Here is a 23,430-nt window from a genome sequence, read left to right as displayed (position 1 = left end):
CTGATTTGCACTTACATAAAATGTGCATCTTGGACGTATTTCTACATCCCAGAGACAACTCTCCTTGGACATAGTCCATACCAATTCAGGCATGCTAGGAAAAAATCTTACCCTCATGGTCTCGGATGTTATTGAATTTAGCATATGTTAAAATGAAGGCCTAAGTAAAGGAAGACATATTTTTTTGTTTTCTCCAAAAAAAAATTCTGCTCAGAGATACAGCCCTCCAAAGATGACACAGTGCATACCATTTTGAAGATGTGAATTTTGGAAAAAAATTTAAAATCCATATCTCTGGAACAGTTCTAGATATTTTGTTGGTTTTTTTATTTGGAAGATAATTGCTTTATGATTACAGAGAAATCCTCCTTTTGGACTTACTGTCAAAGTTCTTTTACTATAGCATTCTGAACTTTTTTTAATAATTTATGGAAAAAAAATTTTTTTCAAAATGCCAATCTATAAAATTTTGATGTTTTTCTGTTGTTTAGTTCCATATAGTTCTACATTCCCTGAAAATGAGAGCTTCCACTTTTAGGTTGAACAGGTTTTATAAACAATTGAAATTTTTTCCATGCATAACACCTGTTTTATTGCCTCATTATCACATAACAGGCCCATAAAAATCAAAACATAATTTTAGTTTTGAAAGATGAGTAAGTGTCTCATTTTTCAAGCATTTTAAATGGTTCCAGAATGTATGTGAAAGGTCCAAAGACACAAAGGTTTCAATTTATACAACTTATGTGCACTTTGTTTCTTTGTTTTGTACTGAAATTAGCCAGTCAGTGAACTAAAAATGTGTTCCACTGCTTCAGTATCTTCCTTTGATATAGAGTAATGCCTTCCTGTTGAACCAGTAGGAACTGGAGCACTTACAATCTTCAAAACATTGTGAACAGGAAGTGACCACTGATGGCATTGTTACTGTCCTTCCAGCAGCTGGTCAATGTGGTAGCATAAAGTTCACTACAATTTTGTTTAACTCATAACAGGTGTCTATAAACTCTGCAATCCACCAGTCACAGTCATACACACACGCCACAAACATCCTCCTCCTCAGGTTGTGAATCTGAATATTATCATACTGTTTCTGAGGTGTTGGCCAAAGGAACAAAATTTCTTCTTTCTTGCTCTTTAAAGTGCATTCAGTATGAGTTTGCCCATCATTTTGAGTCCAAAAATGTGTCTTCTAAATTCATTTCACATGAGTATTTTCGTTTGGACCATTCTTCTTTTTTCTGTTCACAGAATTCTTCGATTTCCTCTTTTGACAAAAGAATGAGGGCTGTGGATGTGTAAGATTTCACGACTCTTGTAAAATCCTCAACATCCTGAATCACAGCTGTATTTGGTCTGGAAAGATTGTTTTGTAGCATGGTGCTTCAGTAGGCCGCCTACACCATCACAAGCCCCCTTCCCATGATCAGTAGCACTGTATATCCAGTCAGTTGGCACAGACGACTTACTCAATTCAAACAGCTGGTAATGATTTTTAAAATGACTAGGAGCACCATCAGAAATAATGATGATATTCTGTGCCCCTCTTTCCAGTTGAAGAATTTTTTGCATTCCTAGCAAAGTTTGTGCTGAGCCATGTCCTGTGTCATCACTTATAACTGCAACGCATGTGGACTCGTTTTGAAAATATGTCACTCCTGTAAAAATCAAAACCAGGTCATTACTCCAATGATACCCTTGAACTCCTTGTGGGAGAATTACAGACCAGTTCTCAGCAAAATGACAGTGAAGCACTAAACATAGTTCTTCAGCCTGTACACACCCTTTCACATCTGCAATGTGTTCTTGTAGCATTTTCTTCAGATGCTGGTGTGTTTTGGTTTCACTGACCATTTACCAAATTCAACAATGAAACTGTCAAAGGCAACAGTTTTCTTAATTAGTTTATTTTCGTCCCATGTCGCATATGTAATTTCTGCAGAGTTATCTGCTACATCTGCCAGGCCAAGTGTCTGTAAAGACAGTCCTTCCTTTCCAGGGGAGTCAGCACATTCTCGAAACAAACAAGTCTTTTGCTTTACATCACAGACTACTAATGACTTCACATGCCCAACCAAGGTGTCATATGTCACATGCTCCAGTAAGTTCTTCAAAATTACCACACAAAGTTCAAAATTTGCGCAGTACACACATAAACAGACATCTCTAGGTGGGTGTGGAACTACCCACTTAGGTCATAGTGCATAAAATTTTGATCTTCCAGTATGTGAAGCTGTATAGTTGCTTTTATAAACTTTACTCTTATAAATTGCAAAAGTTTCTTCAATATTGCGAGTCATGTATCTCTTCACTTTCACAACTTTCAGACCTTCATGTGTTATAGCTATGGTTTCTTTTTTGTTGGCACTCTGGCGAGAGCACTCCCATTTATCTTCCGGTTAAAATGACTGCACTATTTGAACTTGAGCTGCTTCTACAGGATGACCATAACAGGGATCTGGTCTTCCAAAGACTCCTTTTACAGGCCTTACATTTCTTGATTTGTCTGCCAGGTATTTCAACAGTTCAGTTGATATGTGTGAAAAATTTCTGGCAAGAGGTGCAAGAGTGCTTTGCTTCATTTTCTTCTGAAGATGGAATTTCTACTTTGAAGAGTGTGGCCAGCTTTTCTGTAGTGTGTTCATCCATAGCTTCAGTAATTTCCCTGCACTTTCTTGGTGCATAGAGCTTATGACTCGACTTAACTGACCACAGTTTCTTAAGAGGACTAACACCTACCTCTGTAGTTGATTGATTCAGGGTATTTAATTCTTTCTCTACTGATACAAAATCTGCATCATCTGCACCATGGGAGGCTTCAGCTTGTTCAGATACTATCATTGGTGTTCTGCTGTCAAAGCATTTAGAACACAAAAAGTTGTCACTGGAAACATCTTCACTTTGAAACAAAGTCTTCAAATGAGAACACTTATTCCCAACCTGAACAAAGTCTGTTTTTTTGTTTGTCTTATATATCACTCTTTAATGGATATGCAAATAGACAGCACACTTCACTCTCCTGTGGCCCTAGTCAGAAGATATTTCAAACAGTCCTTTTTCACAAAACACACTGCAACTGTTTCAAGTGGCAAATTCCTCACGAAAACACAGAACTCACTGGATGGTCTCAGATTTCTTAGAAGCCTCTTCAGTAAACAAATTAGTGCTGAACAACTACAGTACAGAAACCCGCAATGAACAACCAAGACAAAGAAACTGACAAGAAACTACAACAAAATGTAATGACTGTGAGAAGAAATAACTGCAATAAAGGAAGCGAAAAAGTTTAAAAAAAATTTTAAAATACAACCTGTTCAACTTAAAAGTGGTACTAATCAACAGAAAAAATCTAGCTTTTCTGGCTTGGCATTTTTGGAAAAAAATGTAAATTATAAAAAAAATTCAACGGCGACAGTAAAAGAACTTTGACAGATATGTCCAAACGGAGGATACCATTGTAATCATAAAGCAATTATCTTTCAAATAAAAAACCTCTAACAAAATATCTAGAACTGTTACAGAAATACAGCATTTAAAATTTTTTTCCAAAATTTGCAGCTTCAGAATGGTGTTCACAGTGTCATCTTTGGAGGCTGGTATCTTGGGGCAGGATTTTTGTTTTGAAGAAAGCAAAAAAAAATGTGTTTCTTACTAACTCCTGACTTATAACACATGCTAAATTCAATAACATCCGAGACTATGAAGGTAACCCCCCTGCCTGAAGTGATATGGATTATGCCCTTGGCATCATCCATGGAATACTACTAATGTAAATGTAACTCATGTGAATGAGTATGAATACAAAATAGGAAGCTTTACAGTATGACTTGGTGTGCATATTCAGTTGAACTCTGTCGTTCAGTTAACCTTTCAATGCCATTTGGAAACGACTATTTCCTGCAAAAGTATTTCCACCTTCTGTTGTTTCAAGATTTGTTGGCATAGTGATAGCACATTTTGACAGCTTCCCTAGCTGTTTTTCTCAGTCAAACTAAGCACAGATGTCTGTGAATAACTCAAATGCTAACTTCATACATCTGAGGACGGCGACTATGGAAGTTATGGCAAGGGAATTACTTGGGTCAATATATCTTTCTGTTTATGGGATATAAGTTGTTCTCTCAAGACAATTTTGTTCTTCCCTCAACATTTGTATAACACTGGCAGTGATTGCATTTGTCAGAAGAAAGCAATGAATATTTTCAAGCAGTTTGTATGAATTTAAATTCACCCAGTTGTTGCTTGAATAATAGATTGGTTTACAAGTTGTTCAATTTGTTGTTCAGTTCCTTACCCTGTTTCTGTTTAGTTGGTATGATATGTCAGATCAGTCTTAAGTTTCGTCTTTACTAATGCCCTGTCATTTACAGTCTTGGAGATTCCATGTCTGTCTTCTGCTGCAGTCTTTCATAGACAAAACAGGATCTGGAGATGTCTGGCCCTTGAGTTGTTTCCTGCAAAACAACCATCATTACTATACAGGGTATCCCAGGAGGAATGGTCAGTATTCAGGGATATAACAAGAACGGTCATTTGGAGCAAAAAAAGTATGGTGAACATGGGTTTAAAATATAAATCTTAGGATCTATGAGCACATCTTTATCTTTGCTACTGTGAAACATACCTCTCCTGCTGAGTAAGTGTTCGTAGCTCTTGAGAGACGCATATGCATATTAAACCCCATGTTCACTAAACAGTTTGTTCTTCTTTTGGTCCATATTGCCCCTGTCAAAATATGGAAAGCGAAGAGCTTTCAGTAGAAGAGATTTGTTTCATTGTATTGAAGATGTAGTAGTGCTCATAGCACTAAATGCATGCATTGTATAGACCATGTTTACTACACTTTTTGCTTCAAATGATCATTCCTGTCATATCCCAGAATATTGACCATTCTTGCTGGTACAACCTGTATGGACTTGGAATCAACATCAGCCAGTTCAATGACTTGGTGATGAGCCCTCTTTGAGTCTGCGTACAACGTAGGTTTTCTGTAGATTCTTCTGTTTCTGCCGGTCTTGAGCTTCCCGTTGCCAGTTCAGTCTGGCGGTCTTCTTTAAGTCTCTGTCCCATCTATCCAGAGGTCTTGCCCCTTGTCTTTTTTGGTAAATTGGGCTCCAATTGAGTACTTGTTTTGACCATCTATGTCTATGTGGATACTCTGAAAATCATATTTAAGTGCTTGGCAGAGGGTTCATCAAACCACCTTCACAATTCTCTTTTATTCCAATCTCGCATAGCGTGCAGAAAAAGTGAACACGTATATCTTTCTGTCTGCGCTCTGATTTCTCTTACTTTGTTATGCTGGTCATTTCTCCCTTTGTAGGTCGGTGTCAACAAAATATTTTCGCATTTGGAGGAGAAAGTTGGTAATTGAAATTTCATGAGAAGATTCTCCGCAACGAAAAACACCTTTGTTTCAGTGATGTCCACCCCAAGTCCTGTTCATTTCAGTGACACATTCTCCGTATTTTGTGATAATACAAAACGTGCTGCCCTTCTTTGAACTTTTTCAATGTACTCTGTCAATCCTTTCTGTTAAGGATCCCACACTGCACAGGAGTATTCTGAAAGAGGACAGACAAGCATAGTGTAGGCAGTCTCTTTAGCAGATCTGTTACAGTTTCTAAGCATCCTGCTAATAAAACACAGTCTTTGATTGGCCTCCCCTACAACATTTTCTGTGTGTTCTTTCCAATTTAAATTGTTTTGTAATTGTAATTCCTAGGTATTTAGTTGAATTTACGTCTTTTAGATTTGACTGATTTGTTGTGTAACTAAAGTTTCACGATTCCTTCTGGCACTCATGTGGATGACCTCACAATTTTTGTTATTTAGTGTCAATTGCCAGGTTTTGCACCATACAGATAACTTTTCTAAATCATTTTGCAATTTGTTTTGATCTTCTGATGACTTTACTAGTAAAAAAAAACGACTGTGTCACCTGCAAACAACCTAAGATGCGTGCTCGGATTGTCTCCCAAATCATTTATATAGATAAAGAACAGCAAAGGACCTATAACACTACCTTGGGGAGCACCAGAAATCACTTTTGTTTTACTCGATGACTTTCCATCAGTTACTACAAACTGTGGCCTCTCTGACAGGAAATTATGAATCCAGTCGCATAACTGAGATGATATTCCATAAGCACGCAATTTCACTACAAGCCACTTGTGTGGTATACAGTGTCAAAAGCCTTCCCGAAATCCAGAAATGCAGAATCAGTTTGAAATCCCTTGTCAATAGCACTCAACACTTTGTGCGAGTAAAGAGCTAGTCGTGTTTCACAAGAACAGTGTTTTCTACCGGTACATCCGTGTTGACTGTTTGTCAATAGACCATTCTCTTCAAGGTAATTCATGATATTCGAACACAGTATATGTTCCAAAATCCTGTTGCATATCGACATTAGTAATATGGGCCTGTAATTTAGTGGATTACTCTTACTACCTTTCTTGAATATTGGTGTGACCTGTGCAACTTACCAGTCTTTGGGTATGGATCTTTCGTCGAGTGACATGACCGGCCTACTGCCATTTCAAGGTATCTATTCTTTCCATTATATCACAGACCTTGCTGTCTGTCTGATATCAACTGCTTTCTTTTTGTTGTTCTTTGTGTAGCTGAACATTGATCTTTCCATTCCTCTTTGGGCTACTATTAGTTTTCTAACAATGAACATTTAATGTCCATGTCTCACAGCCATTACTTATTACTGGCAGTATATGTTGGTCAAAGACTGTTTTCTTCAGCTCATCCGATATCTTGGACTTCAAAATGAGCAGTATCTTCCATAAGCTTGCTAGCCTATTTCTGATTTCAGGCCTTCTTTCATATTTAACAGTTGACCAAGGTACACATTGTCTGTGATGTGACCCATTGAAGTTGCACACTTCCAATAGACATATCTGCCTCCGGTATCCATTCATTCATCATGATATTGGTTTTACTGTAGTTCATTTTTAGGCCAACTTTAGAGCAGGCTGACACAAGTTCACTGACCAGTATTTGAAGTTCTTGCATGCTATTTGCAAATAGTACAATATCATTGGCAAACCTCAGGTTAACAAGTTTGTTTGCATGGCCACCCTGTGCAACAGGCACAGAAATATTTGCTTTGTAAATAACAACCAAAATCGCAAAGAACTATCCCACTGATCAGCCCTTAAAGTGAAAAAGGCGAAATGCACCTGGGAGACATAAAATACAATGCAGCAAGGAAAGGCAATTTTTATTTACAAAGCAAACGGAACCTCATGTTGTTTAATCTCTTTCCCAGAATTTGGATTCCCTTTGTTTTCCAATCTAATTGAGACATCTATTCTTCAAGGACTGAGGAGAACAGTTTTGGAGATAGTCATCTTGCTTTGTGCCCTTTTTGATGGGAAATTCGTGGGGTTCTTCAACTACATTTATAAAGGCTGTGGAGGTTTTGTATACATTGTATAAAACTTTATTATAGGCCTGTTCTATTCCTTGCTGTGTTAGAGCCGCAAACACAGCTGGGTGCCTGATCGAATCGAATACCTTTTCGATGTCTATGAATGAAAGGCAAAGAGGTAGATGGTGCTCATGTGTTGTACTAATTGTTTCATGTAGAGTGAGGATATGATTAGTTGTACTAAACCCTGTGCGGAACCTAGCTTGCTCAATGGGTTGGGCCAGGTTAAGTGTAGTGCTCAGTTTAGTGGTTAAGGTTCTAGTAAAAACTTTGTACAGTATGGACAGGAGGCTGATAGTTGTTTATATATTTTGTACTACCATTCTTGTATGTTAGGATTATTTTGGCTTTATTCCAATCTCTTGGTAGTTTTCCACTGTGCAAACTATCTGAAAATATTTGAGCTAAATGCTTTATAGAGTTATCACACAACAGCTTGCAAATATCGATTGGATGCCATCACTACCTGGAGCAGCCCTTTTCTGTAGCATGTTTGACTTCTGAAGGGATTATTTCTGGTATTTGGGAAATAGAGGCATCTAATTCATCTAGGATTAAGATATCATCATCAACTTTACTGTACGGGTTACTATAAAAATTTTCAGTATGTTGAGAATTTTTTTCTCTTCTGTAATTCGATGTTGGTCTGTGTGTAAAGCTCTTAGCTGATTCATTCCAGTCATAAGCTTCCACTTGGCTATCTTTAAACTAGGTTTATTACTGAGACGTTTTTAGCGTATCTTCTACATACTTCTTGATGTCATCTTTCATCCTCTTTCTCAGAGCCTTGCACAGTTCTGTATATTGTCTGTTTCTTCTTTTATTTTTCTTCTCTTGTCCAGAAAACTTATCATTTTATTTGTCATTTCTTCACTTGGTTTTGAGATTTGCACAAGTCACCCACTTCCTCAGCTGTTGTGATAAGTATCTTTGTTTCTGCTTCTCCTTCACAGTATTTTAATTTTCTCTCAATTCTTTCTTGAAATTCCTCTTTCTGTTCTTCGATATTTTTGACATTTAGATTTAAAACACCGAATTCCATATTCATTTCTAGGTTGCTGTGAGTGCCAGTTGGCTGTATATTCATTAAGTTATCACTTAGTTCAACGCAGTCTGTTTGAAAAAGAACTCCCTGGTTTTAATGCATCCTAGAATCTGTACCAAGTGACATACACTTTTCTAGTTTATGGTGTTTGACTCATCAGCTCTCAAAGTTTGGCTCCCCTGCAGTTGGCAGATCTGCAGTGCTGTTTTTTTCCCTGTGTTCCCTCAGTTCAGTCCAGGCATGTGTGCAGTGCAGTGTAACTCAGCAACTGTTTGTACTCTGCAACAGAAAGTGCAGTGTGTTATTTGGCTTGTGAAAACTGAGTCGGTTATAACAGTGCAACGTAATTTTAGACGCCAGTATGGTGGTGAACAACCTACAGCAAAAACTATCCGTCGTTGGGTAAGGTCTTTAAAGGAAACTGGTAGTGTTTTAAAAGCAAAATCACCAGCCAGGTAGACTGAGAACTTCTGAAGATTATGTTGAACGAATCTGTGTTTCGTGTGCTCGGAGCCCGAAGAAGTCATTGGCCAGACGTAGTCTACAGTTAGGAGTGCCTAAAGGTACTATGTATGATGATGTGCGTAAAAGACGTAAGTAGTGTGCCTACAAATTGCAACTGTTACATGAAATAAAACCTACTGATAAAATTGAAAGGTATGAGTTTGCTGTTGACTTTCTACACAGAATTGCTGATGTCAATCTTTTTAAAAAAGATTCTCTTTTCTGATGAGGCTACATTTCATATCAGTGGAACAGTTGATCATCATAACTGCAGAATTTTGGGGGCAGAGCATCCACGTGAAGTTATTCAGCATCAGTGTGATTATCCCAAAGTTAATCAGGTGCAGTTTGATGCAAGATCGTGTGGTTGGTCCTTTCATTTCTCTAGAAAAAAACAATAAACAGGAACGTTTACTGTGACATGTTGACAGAGAAAGACTTTCCCCAAATGGATAATATTGAGGCGGAAAAGGGGCTTGTGTTTTTCCAACAAGATGGCGCCCCACCTCATTACAGTAACCATGTGCGTGCAGCTCTTGACACTCTCTTTCCAGGAAGGTTGATGGGCAGGGCTGGCCCAATAACTTGGACACCACAAAGCCTGGACTTTACCCCACTGGACTTTTTCTTTTGGGGCCATATAAAAAATGTTATGTACAGTGAAAAGATCAGAGGCATCAATCAGTCATTTACGGGAAAGAATCATCACAGCAGTTGGGACAGTTACACCTGAAATGTTGGTGAATACGTGGCGAGAAGTGGAATATCAGCTTGACATGTGCAGGGCAACAAATGGACCCCACATTGATGTCTACTAACATTAAACAAAACTTGAAGGAGTTCTCTGTCATGATATGTACTAATTGATGTAAAACTAGGGAGGTTTTTTTCCCCCCAAACACCCTGTATTTCTACACACACGTAGTAACAGACAGGTTTCAGTTATCTTTTCTGTTTGTTGCAGGGAAGGCAAGAAGGGGATAAAACGGAAGAAAGAGAAAATCAAGAAACTAAAAACAGAACCGAAAACAAGAGATGAAGTATTAGTGCAGAAAAAGGCACTTACATATTTGAAGCAGTGGCATCGAGATCGTGGAAACTGGAAATTTGAGAAATTGAAGCAGATATGGCTTATCCAAAACATGTTAGATGCAAGCAAGGTATGATAGTCTATTAGTAATAATCTGGGGAATGGAAAGTGTCTCCTCAGTGTCTCCCCACTTTCAAGATTCAGGTTAATAGAATTCAGAACATCAGCATTAGTTTGCAGTTATTGCCGATAAGAGAGAGAGAGAGAGAGAGAGAGAGAGTGTGTGTGTTTTCACTCTCAGATGCTGTGGGGAAACTTCTGGCCCTGTTCGGTAGTGTATCTACAGATCAGCGTGTGGTTCTGGTCAGGAATGTTGTGAATTTCAATTCAGAGAACCCCTGGTGCATATAGTGTTGTAATTGGAGCCTAAATAATCTATACACACAAAGAGTTTTATGTCAATTAACAGCCAGAAAGTCTTATCAGTAGTTATATCTATGAATACCTAAGACCATCTCTGCAGATCAGCTCAGAAACTAGCTCAAAAAAGAATCACATTGTCCAAAGAGGCAGCAAGAACTGCTAACCAATAGCTCTGGAAACCATGTAGAGGCAGTGCTGCAGGAACTTCTCTGTAGTCTATGTAGACCTTAGGCACAATTTTGCCAGACCAACCTGAAGTTGTTGAATCTGCGTTCTCTAAGCAGTAAATGGAATTGTAATGCTGCACTAAATTAGGTAACAATAAATGTACCGTAATACTGCTACTAGTGTTTGTTGTGAGTGACACACTGCTACTGTATATAAACTTCTCGGCAACTTGCACTGATCATGCCTTCACAGCCTGATACACCATCTTACTTGCTTTGCCATACACCATGGCATGATAGCATGGATTTGCTGTTGAAATATCTGGTATAGTCTGTCAGCCTACCCTTTATAGTTCCAGTGATTTGAATCGTTGAACAAATCCTCTTAGAATGGACACCCATTAGTAGATTGAAGACCACTTCAGATTATGAATGCCTTGGAAGGATGACATGAATTTACCTCTGGATATATTGTCCATTATCACTGAACTGTAGCCATTAATTTATGCCTCACATTATGTTTTTTTATTGATTGTCCACTTTTTTATTCCTGATTCCTACAAATTCCCTTTTCAAAATTTTCATCCACGTTGTGTGCCTTATTAAGAAAGCTATGGCTGTCAGTAATGTACATGTACCTCAATGTAACTTTATTTGAAAACAATCTTTGTTCCTTTTCAGACAAATATTAAATATTCGTCATCATCAGTCATTTGACATCCATTGCTGGATGAATGTCTCTTCTAGATTTTTACTTGCATTACGGATTTCAGTGTTACAAGTCCATGCTGCTTCTGCGTGTTTTCTAATGACATGCATGCACCTTCATCACATCATTGGCTAATATAACTTATTTTAGCCTTTGAGGGGCAGACATACAAACAGATTAGGGTACTGCCGTGGGAACCAGGATGGCTTCTTCCTGTGCCACACTTTCATGAGTTGCTGTGAGGGAGCATTCCAGAGATCCATAAGCCTTCAGCCTCCGGTTTGTTTTAGATACATTGATGACATCTTTGCCATATGGTCTCATGGTGAGGCCTGACCTGTTAAAATTCCTGGAATCTCTTTTTACTTTCTCCCAATTAAATTTTACATTGTTGTATTCTGAATCCCATACCCATTCCCTTGATATACATCTCACCCTCACTGAAGCCCAGCTGCACACTTCTGCCCACATTAAACCTACTAACAAACAACAGTACTTACATTTTGACAGTTGCCATCCTTTGTGTGTCAAGCATTCCCCCTCACCCCTTCACCCTTGGCATTAGAGGCAATGGTATTTGTTCATATGAAGACTCTTTATAGCAACACACCACCATTCTTACCTGAGCCTTCACTGGACGTAATTACTCCACCAGCCTAGTTCAGAAGCAAATTTCCATGGTCATCACATCCAAACCAGATCCCTCCAAAAAGCAACTTCGGAGCACACCAGTTGCCATTCAGTATTATCCTGATTTTGAATGTATTAATCAGCTAGTTTGACAAGGTCATGACTTGCTAAAATTGTGCCCTGAAATGAGATCCATTCTGTCTGACATTTTACCCACAGCACCTAGAATAGTTTTTCGTCACCCTCTTGATCTGCACAGTATGCTTGTCAAACCATATGCTCCTTCTGCCCCATCTTCCTATCCTATGGCTCGTACTCCTGTGACTGTACCTGCTGAAAGACTTGCCCTATGCACCTCCCTCCGATCACCTATATCTACCCTGTAATTGGCAAAATATACTTTTGAAGGGAGAGCCACTTGTGAAATAATGCATGTTGTCATATACCAGCTGTTATGTAACACTGTTCAGCCTTTTACATCAGCAGAACTACCACCAAGTTATCAGTTAGGATGAATGAACGTAGACAGAGGGCACATACTGGCAAGACACGATATCCTGTTGCGAAGCAATCTCTGTAACATGACAGTTATGACCTCGGTGCCTGTTTCACCGAATGCGCCAGCTGGATTCTTTCCCCAGACACCAGTTTCTCATAACTCTGCACGTGGGAGCTAGTGGCACTAAATGTCCTTGGTTCTCGCCACCCACCTGGCCTTAATTTACGTTAATTTCTTCTGTCCCAGCATTTCTTTGCAGTAACTACTCCTTTCTCCACTCTGTATTAGTTTTATACATCTTTCATTTTCTGATGTGTTGGTTTTTTGCTGTCCCACTCCCATCTCTGTTATATACAGTGCACTTAGCTTTTCGCTTTTATTAACTCGTGCACAACATTTTAGCAATAATCTCTGTGTTGCATATTACCCTGCTTCATCCTCTCAGGTTTTTGAATCTTGTCTGCTGCCCCAACAATCTTTCTTTCCTTCTCGTCCCATCTTGTAAGTCTCCCCTGACCCAGGGTTATGCGTGACTTTTCCAAACTGAACCTCTTTTTCCTAAACCTCTCTCCAGCTCCTTTCCTTTCATCTCTCTTCCTTCCACTTCAACCCTATTACCAGAATAGGGAGCCACTGGCTTTGAAAGCTTGCAGAAGTAAAACCTTTTTTTATTTGTGAATTCTGCTGCCACTACTTGGTGAGTAGATTTTTTATCTATCTAATTACATCATTGAACAAGTCTTTTCCAATCTCTCAGAATACTGCTTGAACTTATTTGGCCCATCTGTTATCTGTCACCAGGTTTCATATCTCACCAACCTCCATTCAGTTTTCATTACAATTATAATTACTTCTTACACTCCAGTCTGATTCCTGATCCTCCCCTCTGTACTTTCCCTATTGTCTGATCCATTAATGATGGTGGGTCGCCCAGCTCGAGACGTGGACGGGGATTGCATTGTTGTCGGTTCCAAGTGACATTTACGGTAATTCCATACAAGTCCATTGTATTTGAAGAATGCATATATATTTTAAATTTTGCCTCTTCCTTGCTTGTATAGAAATTGTCACTTACCACGACCATCAGCAGTGACAACTCGCAACAAATGGAATAAAAATTCAGTGAACAACTGCTACGATCATGTTTAATTCTCACGTTAGTCACAACATTCACAGCAGAGCACTGAAAACACTACTGAATGCATACTGTTTGCCAGAGAATGTGTGATGTAGATGCGCAGAACAAACTTAAACTCAACTGCCATTGTTCACGACTTCAACTATAATAATTTGCAGTGTTTGTCCCACAGGTTTTGAGTGGTTTGCACGTTACAAGTACATGTCTCACTTTCACTTGTCAAATATGTTACAACATAGATGTGTCATTACTACAAGTGAATGCATGTGATATACAGTAATTCCATAAAAATTGCCTAATCACTACTCTCGGATCCTAACTAAAAATCCAGTGACAACCCAGATGAAATTTGCCTCACATAATTTAGATTTTATAAGATTAATAGCTTCTTGCTGTTTATATCACGTAGTTCTGTCAGATGATCACATCAAGGTTGAAATTAGTTGCAGAATAATAAATAATAACTCTTGGCATCTTGTGGTTGTTATTGGGGGGAAAATGGAGGGGGTTTCTGGTATGACAGTTGTAATGCTCAGTTCTAAGAATATGTAAACTAAAGAGAAGGCAACCACATACCAATAGCTGACTGGTGTGTGGCATATATAAACACACAACAAAAACAGTATTTTACTAGCTCTTGCTCCTCTTTTCTCAAGTAGAATTACACTTTCACCATGCTCACAGCTACACAAACATCAAAACACACACATCTACGACCTTGGCGATTTTCTCTTTTCCCCATATTTCGGAAATTTTTTCACCAAAATCAAAGTTTCACCACCTTAATTTTTGTTTCACATAATGTGTATTGTCCTACTTTTCGACTTAAAAAATCTGAAGGGTGTTTCTCGTTTATTGCTAGCACTCATACTTTTTCAGTAAATTGTAATGATTGTTGCTTCAAATGGCTTATCAAGAACTCATGAAACAACAATGAAGTATTTAGTCTAGCACTAACACTCACAGCCAACAAACACCCCTCCCCCCCCCCCCTCCTCCCTTGGAGGTTTGGGGGTTAGAATAGTCCCGAGGTATTCCTGCCTGTCGTAAGAGGCGACTAAAAGGAGCCTCACATGTTTCGGCCTTTCTGATGGTCCCCTGTAGGGTTTGACTTCCATTTTTGAAAATTTTCCCGAAGAGCAAGCCAGTTGGGGAAGGGTGGCTTTCATGGTGCATCGTGCCCATCATATCACTGAGACCTACTGCATCCTTCATCGATGTTGATCTGCACTTCTGCTCATTCTCCAACTGTTGGGTGAGGTCATCCTCCTGGTTGCATATTTTTCCATCACCTGTGCAGTATCGTTTTCTACACTGATGATGATAATGGACTTGTTTACGTGGTTGCACCCTGATAATGGACTTGTTTGCTTGGTTGCACCAGATATCCAGCATGATAGCCAGTCCGTTGTGGTGAGGCAGCCATGTACCCTGTTGGTTGTAGCCCCCTGACCACACAGGGATCACTCTGCTGATGCCTGCACTGTTAACTCCCCTCGTATGCCAAGGGGTAGATGCCCATCCCCCTGGGGCATCAGGACTCCTGGCAATGGCCATCCTGCCAGATGGCCTCTGGTGTGGCTGGGTGGCACCCGTGGGGAGGCCCCCTGGTCAGAGTGGGTGGCATCAGGGTGGATGACACGCGACGAAGCGTATTACATCATCTCTTGCTGGTGGCCAAACACCAGCAGTCACTAAGTGTTCACAGGCTCAATTCAATGCACAGAAGTATGACCCCAAATCGTTCCCCTCTCTGGCCACACCATGGGAGGAACGTCAGGCTAAGGATGGCAGTGGCTCTTATTCGTTCCGGTACCTTGTAGGTTCGAGAGCTGATGGGGAATCTTTCATGACGATGAAGCCCCAGTTTTTTGTTGAGCATTTAGAGGACAAGTTTGGAGAGGTGGAGGGCTTGTCCAAAATGAGATCTGGGTCAGTTTTGATCAAATCATCATCCTCTCCCCAGTCACAAGTGTTACTCGCTTGTGACAAGCTGGGGGATGTTTCTGTAACCATTGCGCCCCATAAGAGCTTAAATATGGCCCAAGGTATCATATTTCACGGGGACCTTCTTTTTCAGTCCGACTGTGAGCTGCTCGGCAATTTAGAACGTGTCCACTGGGGTCTGAGGGATAATCAGGTTGTCACCAGTGCCTTCATCTTGGCCTTCGAGGGTGATACATTACCCGAGAAGGTCAAGGTGAAGGTCTACTGCTGTGACGTAAAAACCTATATCCTTCCCCCAATGCAGTGCTTTAAATGCTGGAAGTTCGGTCATATGTCTTCTCGCTGTACTTCCAGCATCACATGTCGAGATTGCAGACACCCGTCATATCCCAATACTCCATGTGCCCCGCCTCTCATCTGTGTCAGCTTTGGGGAGCACCATTCGCCTTGCTCGCCAGACTGCAGGATTCTCCAGAAAGAAAGGAAAATCATGGAGTACAAGACCCTGGACCGACTGACCTACACTGAGGCTAAGAGGAAATTTGAACACCTACATCTAGTATGCATGATATCGCCTTACATCGCAGCTACAACAGTTCTAGCTCCATCAGCTCCGCCAACCCCAATCACCTCTCAGAGCCAGAAGAATACACCTGTCCCCTTGATGGTGGGGGCACTTGCCTCCCTGTTGCTTGTGCACCACCTACTTCAGGAGTAACACCCCTCAACCATTGGGGATGTCCGTCCCCACTTCTAAGTCAGAGCAGTGTCCAAATTCTTCGGCTGCTCTCACTAGGAAGGGGTCCTTTGGGTCATTCCCTTCCCAGGTTTGTGCTAGTGGGAAAGATGACACCCGCCAGTGGCTGAAGAGCCCAAAACCAGCTGGTCGCAGTGCTTCACACTCATCCTCAGTCCTAGAGACTGAATCAGTGAAGTCCTCCAACACAGGCAAACCCAAGGAACAGCGAGAGAAATCCAAAATGAAGCTAGCCAAGACAAAGGGAATTGTGGTGGCACCCACACCACCGCTACCTCCAAGCTCTGCGTCTGTGGATGAGGTGGAGACTCTGGCGTTCGCTGAGGCGCTAGATCTCGCCAGACCCTCAGACAAAATGGATATAGACTGCTCAGGCAAAAAGTCGGTGTCAGCAGTGACCCTGAGACATAAACTGCCTCATTGAATGTTCCATGCCTTCCCAGTCTCATGATGACGTCATCCTCCCGTGGAATTGCGGCGGTTTTTTCCACCGCCTGGCAGAGCTATGGCAACTGTTAAGCTTTACACCTGCTCTCTGCATTGCCGTCCAGGAAACCTGGTTCCCAGCAGTGCAGATCCCTGCCCTCCACAGCTATAAGGGATACTGCAGGAACCGTAGCAACTGTAATAGAGAGTCAGCTGGAGTTTGTGTTTATGTCCTAAGCTCGGTCTATAGTGAACCTGTGCCTCTTCAAACCCCTCTTGAAGCTGTGGATGTCAGAATATGGACGACAGTGGAAATAACTGTCTGCAATGTATATATTCCTCCAGATGGTGTAATATCCCTGAATGTATTAACTGCATTGATTGATCAATTCCCTAAACCTTTTCTACTTTGGGGAGATTTTAACACCCATAATCCCTTGTGGGGTGGCACCGTGCTTACTGGCCAAGACAGAGATGTCGAAACTTCACTGTCTCAGTTCGACCTCTGCCTCTTAAATACTGGCGCCACCACACATTTCAGTGTGGCTCGAGGTAGTTACTCGGCCATTGATTTATCAATTTGCAATCCAATACTTCTCCCATCTATCCACTGGAGAGCACATGATGACCTGTGTGGTAGTGACCACTTCCCGTCACTGCCCCAGCGTCAAGCCCATGGACGCCTTCCCAGGTGGGCTTTAAACAAGACAGACTGGGAAACTTTCACCTCTGCTGTCACCGTTGAATCTCCCCCACACTGGAACATCGATGTGATGGTTGAGCAGGTGACCACAACAATCGTTTCTGTGGCAGAAAACACGATCCCTCGCTCTTTAGGGTGCCCCTGGCGAAAGACAGTACCTTGTTGGTCGCCGGAAGTCGCTGAAGCAATTAAGGAGTGTTGGCGAGCTCTACTGCGGCATAAGCGGCACCTTTCCCTGGAGCACCTCATAGCAGCTCTGTGCTCGCGTTCGCCAACTTATCAAACAACGGAAGCAGGAGTGTTGGGAGAGAGATGTCGCGACCATTGGGTACCATACATCACCTTCCCAAGTCTGGGTAAAGATCAAACGTGTCTTCGGATACCAGACCCCAACAGGTGTTCTCTGTGTTAACACAAATAGTGTGTTATCTACCGATGCAAATGCGATTGCCAAGCACTTTGCTGAGCACTATGCTTGAGCCTCTGCATCGGAGAATTACACCCCCCCCCTCCCCCCCCCCCCCACAATGAATCCCATAACACCCCATTTACAGAGTGGGAGCTCCCCAGTGCCCTTTCTCATTGCCCCGACACAGCTCCTGGACCAGATCGGATCCACAGTCAGATGATTAAACATCTCTCATCTGACTACAAGTGACATCTCCTCGTCATCTTCAACCGGATCTGGTGCAATGGCATCTTTCCATCACAGTGGCGGGAGAGCACCATCATCCCGGTGCTCAAACCTGGTAAAAACCCACTTGATGTGAATAGCTATCGGCCCATCAGCCTCACCAACGTTGTTTGGAAGCTGCTGGAACTTATGGTGTGTTGGCGGTTGGGTTGGATCTTGGAGTCACGTGACCTACTGGCTCCATGTCAGGGCGGCTTCTTCTGGTTCTTCCTTTCTCTTGTTATTGCACTGTACGTCTCCTTTCTTTTCTTCTTTCTGTTGTGTAATTATTTTATTGGGAACAAGGGACTGATGACCTTGCAGTTTGGTCCTTCCCCACCCTCCCTTTTTTAAACCAAGCAACCAACACAAGCCATGTGTGTGTTGGTTTCTTTTTTTGCGTGTTATTTATCTCTGATGGAGGACTGGATCCCTGTTGCAAACATTTTGGTGACTTTTTTGTATTTTGATTTGCTTCCTACATGTGTCTGCTTCTCTCGAAGTCTAGTCTGTCTGCTAAGTTATTTGAAAGTAATACACTAGTTTTAGCTGGTAACAGAAGCATGTCCCCCTGCGGGTTCGGGGGTAAGAATAGGCCCGCGGTATTCCTGCCTGTCGTAAGAGGCGACTAAAAGGAGTCTCAAACGTTTCGGCCTTATGTGATGGTCCCCTCTCGGGTTTGACCTCCATCTATCCAAATTATTCCGAAGAGCGAGCCAATTGGGGAAGGGCACCTTACATGGTGCACTGTATCCTCCGTGCAATTAGACCCATTGCCGTCTTTCTCGTCGTTGCGATGGTGTCCCGCTCGTTTTCGATCTCATGGGCGATTACCACGCTGCACTCTGCAGTGTTTCTTTTAACTGTGACGACGACCTTGGCCATTTTTGCACCTAAGATCCAGCACGGTAGCCAGTCCGTTGTGGTGGGGTCGCCATGTACCCTCTTGGTTGTAGCCCCCTGACAACACAGGGATCGCTCTACTGATGCCTGCGCCGTTCACTCCCCACGTATGCCAAGGAGTAGATGCCCATCTCCCTGGGGCATCGGGACTCCCGGCAATGGCCATCCTGCCAGGTGGCCTTTGCTGCGGCTGGGTGGCGCCCGTGGGGAGGGCCCTTGGTCGGAGTAGGTGGCATCAGGGCGGATGACCCGCAATGAAGCGTGGTACATCATCTGTCGCTGGCGGCCAGCCGTCAGCAGTCTCTAAGCGTTCGAGAGCCCATTTTAAAGGTAACGTTTATGACCCCAAATCGTTCCCCTCCCTCGCCACACCATGGGAGGAACGACAGGCATTGCGTGACACTGAGACGTATTCGCCCAGATATCTTGTCTGTACCAGAGCTGATGGGGAATCTTTTCTATCCGTGAAGCCGCAGTTCTTTGTAGAGCATTTAGAGGACAAGTTCGGGGAGGTGGAGGGCTTGTCCAAGATGCGGTCTGGATCGGTGTTGATAAAAACGGCATCCTCTGCCCAGTCACGGAGGTTGCTCAATTGTGACAAGTTGGGGGATGTTTCCGTTAGCATCACGCCGCATAAGAGTCTGAACATGGTCCAGGGTATTATATTCCACCGGGATCTTCTTCTGCAGTCCGACGATGAATTACGCGCCAACCTCGAACGACGAGGTGTTCACTTCGTCCGGCGCGTCCATCGGGGTCCGAGGGATAATCAGGTCGCCACCGGTGCCTTCATCTTGGCCTTTGAGGGTGATGTCTTACCCGTAAAGGTTAAGGTGATGGTTTATCGTTGTGATGTGAAACCATATATCCCTCCTCCGATGCGGTGTTTTAAATGCTGGAAGTTCGGGCACATGTCATCTCGCTGTACTTCCAGCATGACGTGTCGGGATTGCGGACGTCCTTCGCATCCCGATACTCCATGTGCCCCGCCTCCTATCTGTGTTAACTGCGGAGAACACCATTCCCCCTGCTCGCCGGACTGTAGGATATTGCAGAAAGAACGGAAGATAATGGAATATAAGACCTTGGACCGGCTGACCTACCCCGAGGCTAGACGGAAATATGAGAGGCTCCATCCTGTGGCAATGCCGTCGACCTACGCCGCTGCTGCAACGACGGTTCTCCCGTCATCACGAATCGGCTCTAAGATCAGTCAGCATCCACCGGCCCCCTTGCTTGTGGGGGGCACTTCACACCCTGTTGCTCCTGCTCCATCTTCTTCAGGAGCAACACCCTCCCAACCTTCGGGGACATCGGCTCCCCCTTCCCAGCCGGAGAAGCGTAAGCCTTCTTCGGCTGCTCTCGCCAGGAAGGGATCCCTTGGGGACCTCCCTTCGCAAGTTCCGACCAGTGGCAAAGCGGACGCCCGCAAGTGGTTGAAACAACCGCCAGTCCCTGGTCGTCGGGCCTCGCGGTCGTCGTCTGTCCCTGAGACTGACCCAGTGAAGCCCATGCAGCCTGAAGAGCCGAAGGCACAGCGTGATAAGCAGAAAAGGAAGAAAGTCCCCAAGACCAACGGTAATGCGGTGGCACCGATCCCGCCGCTCCCTACAAGCTCTGCCTCTGAGGACGAGGTGGAGATTCTGGCGTCCGCTGCGGACCTCGCTCTTGCCGGTCCCGCGGACGCAATGGATGGCATTTGCACGGATGCTCCATCGGAGGCAGCAGGTGCCCCAGTGGCGTAATCTGCCTTCCCAGTCCCGTCACGCCTTTCCCAGCCATGGACAACACCATCCTCCAGTGGAACTGCAGCGGTTTCTTCCACCATCTAGCTGAGCTCCGCCACCTTATCAGCCTTCACCCTTTCTTCTGCATTGCTCTCCAGGAAACTTGGTTTCCAGCAATGCGAACCCCCGCCCTCCGTGGCTATCGGGGTTATTATAAGAACCGAGCAGCTTATGAAAGGGTGTCTGGTGGCATCTGCATATATGTCCTTCACACTCTGCACAGCGAGTCTGTCCCTCTCCAGACGCCTTTAGAGGCTGTCGCTGTACGCGTGTGGACGCCACAGGCTGTTACCGTCTGCAGTCTTTACATTCCACCGGATGGTGATGTCTCGCAGCATGTCCTGGCTGCACTGGTCGCCCAATTGCCGCCTCCCTTCTTGCTATTGGGCGACTTCAACGCTCATAACCCTCTGTGGGGTGGGTCAGTGGCAACAGGTCGAGGCGCCATCGTTGAGCATTTATTGTCGCAGCTCGATCTCTCGCTGTTAAATGATGGTGCCTTCACACACTTCAGTGTGGCGCATGGCACCTACTCCGCCATTGACCTTTCCATCTGTAGCCATAGCCTCTTACCGTCTGTCCAATGGAGTGTGCATGACGACCTGTGTGGTAGTGACCATTTTCCGATCTTTTTGTCACTACCACAGCGCCACTCTTCTGGGCGCCCTAGCAGATGGGCTATGAATAAGGCTGACTGGGACTTGTTCTCCTCCACTGCCGCTTTTGAGCCTCTCTCTACCGATGACATTGATGCGGTGGTTCAATCGGTCACCACCGGCATCGTTACTGCCGCCGAATCTGCCATTCCCCATTCCTGTGGGTCCCCTCGGCGGAAGGCTGTGCCTTGGTGGTCGCCTGAGATCGCTGAAGCGATTAAAGATCGCCGGCGGGCGCTCCAGCGTCACAAGCGACACCCCTCCCTCGACCACCTTATCGCCTTCAAACGGCTGCGTGCGCGGGCCCGCCTCCTTATCCGCCAAGGCAAGAAGGAGTGCTGGGAGCGGTATGTGTCCACAATTGGCCTCCATGTCTCTCCATCGCAGGTCTGGGCCAAGATTCGACGCGTCTACGGCTATCGGCCACCTGTCAGCGTCCCTGCGCTCTCACTGAATGGAGCAGTTTGTACTGACTCCGACGTCATTGCAAATCGCTTAGCAGAGCATTTTGCTTTGAGTTCCGCTTCTGCGAATTACCCCCAGGCCTTCCGCTCCATTAAAGAGCGGATGGAACGTCGGAGCCTTTCGTTTCGCACCAACCACCCAGAATCTTACAATGCTCCATTCAGTGAGTGGGAATTTCGCAGTGCCCTCGCTGCTTGCCCTGCTACCGCTCCTGGGCCAGATGGCATCCACTGTCAAATGCTGAAACATCTTTCAGTGGACTGCCAGCGGCGCCTTCTCGGTCTTTACAACCGTCTTTGGGTCGAGGGGGAGTTTCCGTCGCAATGACGGGAAGGCATTGTCATCCCCGTTTTGAAACCTGGAAAGACCCCTCTGGAGGTGGACAGCTACCGTCCCATTAGCCTCACCAACGTTATGTGCAAGCTTCTCGAACGGATGGTGAGCCGGCGCTTGCATTGGGTACTGGAGTCTCGGGGCCTTCTGGCTCCGTCTCAGGGTGGGTTCCGTAAAGGCCGCTCCGCCACCGACAATCTGGTGAGCCTGGAGACTGCCATCCGTACTGCCTTTTCCCGCCGTCAGCACCTGGTCGCTGTCTTTTTCGACATGCGGAAGGCGTACGATACGACATGGCGTCATCACATTCTTTCTACGCTTCATGGATGGGGTCTTCGGGGTCCTCTGCCGATTTTTATCCGCAATTTTCTGTTGTGTCGTACCTTCCGCGTGCAAGTCGCGGCCTCGTATAGTTCCTCCCACGTCCAGGAGAACGGTGTGCCACAGGGCTCTGTTTTAAGTGTCTGTCTGTTTTTAATAGCCATTAACGGGCTTGCTGCGGCCGTGGGAAATTCTGTCTCCGCTTCCCTGTATGCTGACGACTTCTGCCTTTATTACAGCTCTACTGGCATTGCAGCTGTTGAACGTCAGCTACAGGGCGCTATCCGTAAGGCGCAGTCTTGGGCTGTAGCGTATGGGTTTCAGTTTTCGGCAGCCAAGACCTGCGTTATGCATTTCTGCCGGCGCCGAACAGTCCATCCTGAGCCGCGGCTTTCTCTTGCCGACGAACTCCTTGCTGTGGTGGAGACCCACAGGTTTTTGGGGGTGGTTTTCGATGCCCGGTTGACTTGGCTGCCTCATATCCGGCAGCTTAAACAGACGTGTTGGCGGCATCTAAACGCTCTGAGATGCTTGAGCCACACCCGCTGGGGCGCCGACCGCTTTACCCTGTTGCGGCTCTACCAGGCGTTAATCCAGTCCCGTCTGGATTATGGGAGCCTGGCTTATGGCTCAGCATCCCCGTCTGCGTTACAGGTGCTGGACCCAATTCTCCACAGCGGGATACGCCTTGCCACTGGTGCTTTCCGCACCAGCCCCGTGGACAGCGTACTAGTGGAGGCAGGTGTACCTCCCCTGCGGTTCCGACGCCAACGTTTGCTGGCCGCTTATGCTGCCCATGTTCTAAGCTCGCCCGGGCATCCAAATTATCGTCTCCTGTTCCCGCGATCGGTCGTCCATCTGCCAGATCGTCGG

The 23,430-nt window shown here is 44.3% G+C and overlaps 1 protein-coding gene across 1 annotated transcript in view; it reads left to right on the top strand.

Moving 5' to 3' along the window:
- Positions 1–23,430, top strand: part of LOC126475155 (uncharacterized protein C7orf50) — a 42,568-nt gene that overhangs the window by 3,958 nt on the left and 15,180 nt on the right. The window contains exon 2 of the mRNA XM_050102773.1: positions 9,955–10,150. Within this exon, the coding sequence (XP_049958730.1) occupies positions 9,955–10,150 (196 nt within the window). The remainder of the gene's footprint in view (positions 1–9,954; positions 10,151–23,430) is intronic.

Source organism: Schistocerca serialis, chromosome 4, assembly GCF_023864345.2.
Source record: "Schistocerca serialis cubense isolate TAMUIC-IGC-003099 chromosome 4, iqSchSeri2.2, whole genome shotgun sequence".
NCBI classification, from domain to species: Eukaryota; Metazoa; Arthropoda; class Insecta; order Orthoptera; family Acrididae; genus Schistocerca; species Schistocerca serialis.
Note: the sequence above shows the minus strand (reverse complement) of the source record. Positions and strands in the feature narration are given on the sequence as shown.